This window comes from Ascidia mentula, chromosome 2, assembly GCF_947561715.1.
Source record: "Ascidia mentula chromosome 2, kaAscMent1.1, whole genome shotgun sequence".
NCBI lineage: Eukaryota > Metazoa > Chordata > Ascidiacea > Phlebobranchia > Ascidiidae > Ascidia > Ascidia mentula.
Window position 1 is genome coordinate 1,346,836 of NC_138567.1, and position 7,526 is coordinate 1,354,361.

At 35.6% G+C, this 7,526-nt stretch overlaps 1 protein-coding gene across 5 annotated transcripts; it reads left to right on the forward strand.

Annotated features, from left to right (window-relative positions):
• Positions 1–1,444: 1,444 nt before the first annotated feature.
• On the forward strand, positions 1,445–7,257 carry LOC145889851 (spermatogenesis-defective protein 39 homolog). Of its 5 annotated transcripts, XM_082980900.1 has the most exons (15): positions 1,445–1,841; positions 2,267–2,435; positions 2,669–2,764; positions 2,843–2,937; positions 3,401–3,546; positions 3,818–4,020; positions 4,297–4,448; positions 4,512–4,647; positions 5,016–5,229; positions 5,653–5,878; positions 6,015–6,112; positions 6,175–6,298; positions 6,363–6,452; positions 6,626–6,733; positions 7,027–7,257. In XM_082980900.1, the coding sequence occupies exons 6-15, from the start codon at positions 3,912–3,914 to the stop codon at positions 7,045–7,047; spliced, it is 1,278 nt and encodes a 425-aa protein (XP_082837026.1). In that variant the 5' UTR covers positions 1,445–1,841; positions 2,267–2,435; positions 2,669–2,764; positions 2,843–2,937; positions 3,401–3,546; positions 3,818–3,911; the 3' UTR covers positions 7,048–7,257. The 5 variants fall into 5 exon arrangements, with proteins under 5 accessions (XP_082837026.1, XP_082837025.1, XP_082837022.1 ...); XM_082980899.1 differs by having other exon boundaries at positions 1,445–2,075; positions 2,843–3,546; XM_082980896.1 differs by having other exon boundaries at positions 2,843–3,546.
• Positions 7,258–7,526: the final 269 nt, after the last annotated feature.

Genomic DNA, 7,526 nt, shown 5'->3' on the forward strand with positions numbered 1-7,526 from the left:
ACAAACTACCCGTGACGTCACATTGCTGTAGATGTTGCGGTGATTTTGAATGAATTCGTTAGGCTGCTTCCATAACTGAAACTAAGTCTGCTATGCGTGTTCTTACTGTATAGGTTACTACTGACTCCGTAAGTAGACTTTTGTTAATTGAGACATGTTGCCTTGGTAACTGAGCGAGATGGAAATAATTACAACACGTTGCTAAATTCTAAGAGCGCGTGCGTTGGTCAGAACGTGAGAAGAAATCACGGAATTCATTGAGTAACTGCAGTCCTACTTCTCAGCGTCAGGGTAAACTGTAAACGGGTAACATGTATTTATAACAAGTTGCGATGAAAAATGTCTGTCGTCGAGCCGGATGCCAAAAGATTACGAGAGTTCTGCATGAAAACCTCCGTTTTGCTCGGTGGTTCCCCGTATCTATAATCATCAGAATATTCATCCGATCTCGATCCACAAGTTTGAACAAATGGCGATTCCTTCTGATACAAGAGATAGAGCTCCACCAACCCATCCCAGGAACAAACTTTCACCGAAAATCCACCTGCGAACAAATGACAGAGACGTTTGATTTTCGCCGGTTGCAATTTTTTTGTTTAACTGAAGCATTTTAATTCAAGTCAGAGGGCTTTAAAAAATACGTCAATCTTCACATCCTAAACAAACTAGTATCAACTTGCATCCATAAAGATATGTGTGATTGGAATTATATTTCCCAAGTGGAAACACAAACTCTACAAACGAAATCACAAAGTAAGTCACGTGAATGTAGTGACGTCATAAACTAGTTTGGGTGCCACCTAAAAGGACTTCTCCTTCAATATTCGACTCTCGTGCGACACCAAGCGGCAAACTTATATGCAAATGAGTGCAGTTAGCTTGGGCTGATTAAATATATTTAATTTCGAATGGATTATTTTCTAAAAACTTTTTCCAATCTTTGTTTCCAAGGTCAGGGTTTCTACCATCGTCACCTTGATGAAGTAACTTATCCTAATTCAGACTCTGGATTTTTAAACTCTTTCTACTGCAGGAGTTTTTGTTCTGTATACAATAAAACGAGCAGTTTAAAGTTTTTTTGGTATTGTTTGAAGCTTGTAGTATTGCACTACAATGAATATAACCGACAATAAATATATGTTTCACTTTACAACAGAAAATATTATGATCATTTGGAAGAAAAATAATATGATCAAAACACTAACTTCGTTCATCATCAGTTAGCTTGTAGGCTTTTCTATTCCAAGTAATCAACTCCAAGTATTTTACACCCTAGTATGATCATTTCTACATTCTTTGATTGTTCAGCTTCAGAGTGTTTGGTGCGTGTAACCATAGAATACTAAAACCTCCTGTGGTTAACAAACATACTTTGATACGATTATCCTTTAGGTGACATGTTTGATTTCTATTGAAGGAAGTATCAAAAATGGGAAATATCCCCACATGCACAATTTTTGATAATGAGCATTGTAATTTTGAAAGTGACGTAATAAACCAATCAGTGATGCATAAACAACATTTTTCGGTTGATCAAGCACACAAGCACAACCTTGCAATTCAAAATTAGTTTTGTGGACTAATTTATTTACCATACGATGAGAAATTAATGGCCTCAGCGTGTATCAAAGCCAGTTATCTGTTGCTCATTGTCGTTTACCCCAGGCAACTTCTACGTTTAAACGTAAATTTTCGTTTTTATTGCAGGCTTGGCAAACTTGCGGAAAATACCAATACACCATGACGGGGATCTCCAACCACCTGTCCGCGGACCAGTACTTGTTTGTAAGGCATTTGTAACCGGTCCCAAGAGGGGAATGTTTATTTGCAATAATTTGAGGGTGCGGCATGCTTTATATTCACCCAGCTAGGAATACCAGTTGTGCAGTTATCCAGCCAGAGGTTTAACTTATGTGCACTTTACAATCATTGTTAATTACACCATTTGGTCCGTAAATATCCAACTGCGTTACGCTGTCTGTAGTGAAAATTAGGTTGGAGGCCTCAGCACCATGACACATGTCGAAAACCCAGATCCTCATGCAAATCTTTGCAACATAGAAATATCTGCAAATGTAAACTTGCTTTGCTACTGTTTGTCATTAACTAAAAAAATCCTGATAAGTTGTTTGAAATTGATGTGTTGGTCAACTAGTTACAAGAAAATATTTGTTTAACTTTCTACCTTATGAGTACACAATCCTACAATTCATTGTTTAATCCCATCATAAATTCTTGTTTTAATGCCAATTTTTTTTTGACACAGTTCCAACCGATATTCATACATCAACATATTATGACATCAGAGGAGATCGTTCATCCTTCCTCAACGAACCACGTCCTGATGACGTCATTCATCATCCATCAATTTCTGGGTTAAATTCTGAAGGTCATCTCAATCATCAGGAACTGGAAGTTTTTAGGATTACAACAAGGTTAGGATTACAACATGGTTGTTGTATGAGTTTATGGTATATGCTGAATAGTAAAGTTTCAAAATAACGCATTCACCTGATGTAGGTAATGATGTTGTAAGAAATGGTGGTAACCTATTGCATTATTGTTACAGCTGTTCTGTAGTGAGGATATGGGCCAGATACTGCACTGTGCGACCGCTGTCAATAAAACCTAACCCTGAAAGTTTAACATGTTTGTATTTTGGTCACAGATTCCAATCCAAACTCTGATGCAGGAAACCGATCCCAGGCACTTGGTGATGTAACTGATTTCACTCAAGGTCAAGTGGTTTCTAAACTTCAAGCTGGTAATATTGGAAACATGCATTTGGTGAAGTAGAAGTTTACGATTTAGTTACTAATGCCAAAAACTTTTTACACAATAGATCTAGGATTATCCGATGTTACAGCAGCACAACATAATTGGAGACACTTGTCAGGTTGGGTTTGTATAATTGCAGGCAAGCAATTATAATTGCAGGCAAGTCTTGTGTCTTTCACTGGTGTTTAGAGTTTTAGGTTGTGTAGAGGAATATACATACTTTAAAGCAGAGGCATTAACTCAGCAAATTGTTTACAAACAAGCGTTTACTACCCGGGTTTCGAACAATATTGGCACATCAGAGATTTAGGCCTACAAGCATTGCAGATAAATTCCCTGTTACTTTATGTGTTGAATTAATTTCATTATTTGTGGAAAATAGTACAAAGTAAACTGAAGTTTTTTTGATCATGGCTTCAGTTTGTTGGCAGGTAATTAAGTTTAAAACATGGATAAGTGGATTCGTTGCACAAAAAATGCTAATTTGTAATAGTGTAATTTGCATTAACACAAAAAATGAAAATAAAAGTTTAGAACATACTAATATTAATATAAAGTAGTACTATAGGACTAACGCACAGGACATTATTGGGTGTACATAAAATTTTGTGTTTTATTCTAGCCAACAGTTCCCCAGCAAGTTGACTCGGGCGAATACTGGAGTGGAACCTCATTAAAACAATTCAACTTCGCTGATGATGATGAAAATGAAGACAGCATCGAACAAATTCAATTTGTTGGTTCAACAGCAACTCTTGTCAATAAAAGGTAAAATGCAATTGTTTCAAACTTTGTCTAAGAGAGCTTTTGATGTGATGATACCCAAGATTGAAAAGTTTGCTATTTTGTACTGTATTTGTATTTTTTATTGAATTAGCTGATTGTTTTTCCATGAATTGCGGAATTGCAAAAAATACTGTTATTTGTCCAATCAAATTCCACCCACCCCCATATACAATATTGGACTTTTAGAAGGCATTTTTTTATTAAAACTGATTGTTGCCAAGTTCAGGTATTTTTACATTTTTTCTTTTAATAGAATTTAAGCAAGTGTTTACGGTCATGGTGAAAAGAGTTATGTTGCTGAGGCAACTCCACCACGAGCCACGTCGGCCAGATTCCATCAGCCATCAATGCCCCAAAAACAACAATTTCAACCTTCATCTGCAACTTTACCTCCTGCCACAAAAAGTGAATCAGTAAAATCCAACAATGTTCAACAAACCGTGACCATCACAGAAGGTAGGAATTCATGGTTAAAATAACCACAAGCTGGCAGAAAATATTCAAAAACTTTATTTGACAAAGTTTTGTATCTGGAGAACTGAGCTGCATGTACATAATAATGTTACTGCCAGTAACTATACAGTTTATATTTTATTAAATACAAATATCATCATTAACCACAATCTGGGAGGCAGCCCTGGAAAACAGAGCTACATGCATATAATATTGTTATAGTTACTGTCAGTAAATATACAGTTAATGTTTTATAAAACATCATCATTCTTCATCAAGCTGTTTCCAACTATGACAAAAAAGCTGTTCCATCCGCAACAAACATGGCTCAGCTTGAAACAGAAATCAACTCTCTTCAACGCCAACTTGTACAAGCAAAGCGAGATAGAGCTGCAGCTCCTTCAGTGTCCAACACTTTGTGTCATTTATTGGTGGGTAAAACTGCAAAGCCTATCCAGCAGTACCAAGTTTAAACCATTATTGTTTGTAATCAGATTGGCAACCCCTATGTACTTGAACTGTACAAGTCGAAAGATGAAAAAACTAAGCTCTTGGACAGTGCAATTCATCGACATGATGGCAATGCAATTGTTGCAGTAACTCTTTTTATGCGAGACACACTTAAACGAGGTAAGCTTTAGATTAATTATGTCTGGAAATGTTTAACTTCGTGTATTTATCTACCAATAAGGGAAACCGATTCTGATACAAAAATGAACACTAAACATTACTTAAAATAATAAACATCTTACAATTGAAGGCCACTTACATTTAGTTTTAACATCATTACACATACCATGGTGACGATTATACATGGTGGCTATCTTGAATATATGGTATATACATATTGGATATATTAATCAAAGAACGATACAGATTTTGAGGGCACTAAACTTCACTTAATATAATACAAGGCAACTTATATAATGCTTTTAATAGCAAATATTGCATTGACAATTACATGGTTGCTGACAAAAAAATATGTTACATGTTTGTAGATATATTTAGCAAAGAACTGATGAGTCGTCCAGTGGCAGTGGATCATTATTGTGCTTATCTGCGAGAAGCTGGTGAAGTTGATGAACTACACGAAACATTAAGTGCCCTTGGTCGAACTGAAGAAGCTGCAATGTTGAAATATAAACAATGTCTTGCATCGACCGCCACAACCACTCCTGAAATTAGATCATCAGGGTTGAAAGACTGCATAAAGTGAGTTCCTTGTGAACAGAAAGTTTCAACAAATGTGTCCATAACATCACCCAGACATTGGCAAACTCTTACCCAAAGATGGAATCTGACCAACTCGTTCTTTCAAATATATTACCAGGGGTTTGTATAAATGAGTGTTGCTCTTGAATGCTGTTCAGATTGCAGTAAAATTGTGTCATTTTAGTGCAAATGTTTTTGCTTTTCAGTGACAAAATAGGTTAGTTTAAAAACTATAGTGCAAACACTCTATGTTCACTTTATAGCCATTGGCTGGTCCAGTTTGTAATAATTTTTAGTTGATGATTTTGCCAACTGCTGTATTTTAACTAAGTGAAATAATGTATCAATTTTTCATTGGGTTTCAAAACTTATGTTTAACCCACAGTTATCATGTGAAAGCTACAAACAAACTTCTTTTTTCAGATATTATTTTGATGCTGACATTCGCCTTGCGAATGAAACCAGTGCAATATTTGAACAAATCGCGATGATGGAACGACAATCGGCTGTGGAGGATGCTGACAGCGCTGCTGAGAAAACTGGTCAAGTCATGGTGTTTAAAAGTCACCCTCGTAAAGAAGCAATTATCCACAAACCAGTGGTGGACACTTTGTTTTATTGTTGTTATTATCATTGGGGAGAGGCAGAGGTAAATGTAAAAAATAACATGAAAAATGCTTAAATATGTTTTACCTGATTTCTTTGTATGTTTAGCTTATTGTTATCTGTTGTTTGTTTGTTTGTATATATATGGTTTTGCACAAAAATCCAACATTGTTTTTCAGGGTCTTTTAAGTAGTCCCACTTCAATTCGCAATCAACATAAAATCAGTGAAAGGCAGTTTATGTTTACGACAATTGCAGCTTTGTGCAGAATGAGAAGGCAAAGTATTTCTGTTACACACACTTTTGAAATGTTTGTTTAAACTAATTACAATTTTGCAGATGGCGTGATATAGAAACTTTGTTGACAGTTCCACGTTCATTGTTTCGGAGTGCAAGACTGCAAGCTGTTATTGGTTTTGATCGAGTGGTCGACGTTCTGAGTAAAAATCATGCTCCAGATGATGTCTGTTGTGTTTTTTACATTGTATTTTGCAACCTGTTCATATTCTTCCATGTTTTGTTTAAAGGCTCTTGCAAAATATTGCGCTGAAATTGAAACATCCGATAAAAGATTGGAAATGGCGATGAAACTGAAATGCCACAAAGTTGTAATTGATGTAAGGCTTTATCAGCTAACATGTCGTTTCAGTGTCACTGCATTGAGCCTTAGCTGCTTGTGACGGACTGTAACCATTCATCTAAAAATAATTACATATTATGTATTTTTACAACTGTCACACTACAGTGGATTTGAATTGAGGTAAATTATAAAGTTGAGTTTTTTGTACAGACTCTTGTTTATCAACGTGATCGACAGCAGTTGATGTTGTATCTTGATAAAATCCCACAAGCTAACCAACATATGAGGCAGTATTTGTCAAATCAGTTAAGATCACAGGTGAGTTGCTATAACATAGGGTTGCCAGGCAACCAGATGTCCTGAGTTTCGTTGTTAAAATTTGTGATTGTGGAAAATGACAAAAAGTGTCCAAATGTCCAGTATTTAAAGAGAAGACCCATAATAGCCTGTTAATTAACGTAAGGTTATCAATTTTGAATCAATACCATGCTGCTGTCAAATAAGTTTCAATTGACAACAAAATATGGTAACCCTACACTAATCCACAAACAACACCAGCCAAGTTTTTGTTAAATATTTTTATTACTGTGAAGTATTTTACTGTTTTTCAGGAAATCAAATGGAAAAACTAATATTGTTACAAAGATATCTGTAATCTGTCGGTTTCATCCACATCCAGTTGACTTTAAACAGCATTTTGAACTGTTACTCTATGACATTATGTGTGCAATGCTTTACATTATGTGATCTACAATATTACTAAATCTTGCTTTGACAACAAAATATCTGAATGTATATCGTGGTTATGTGTGTAACTTACCTGCAATGCAAATTTACCCTAAATGTGTCAAAACCATTTGTCCATGTATAAAACACTTGGAAACAAGTGGGAAGCCACAGGTTAGGAAGTTTTGTTTGTGCTCCATGCTTAAAACTATCTCCTACTTAACATCTACAAACCCCTCAACTACAAAGTCATGAAGAAGCAAACGTCATCACAACTATATCTTTTTTGTCACCTAAAATATTAATTGTAGTCTAAAATAGCACCACAAGTTTCTTTGCACATTAAAGCTGGTGTTTATCTGCAAGAATCTGAATTTTGTTTGTG

Coding starts and splice junctions, on each gene's coding strand:
- LOC145889851 (XM_082980897.1), top strand. CDS start 3,912: ATGCCCCAAAAACAACAATTTCAACCTTCATCTGCAACTTTACCTCCT. Junction 5,879..6,014: donor ATCATTGGGGAGAGGCAGAG/GTAAATGTAAAA, acceptor ATTGTTTTTCAG/GGTCTTTTAAGTAGTCCCAC. Junction 6,453..6,625: donor GCCACAAAGTTGTAATTGAT/GTAAGGCTTTAT, acceptor TTTTTTGTACAG/ACTCTTGTTTATCAACGTGA.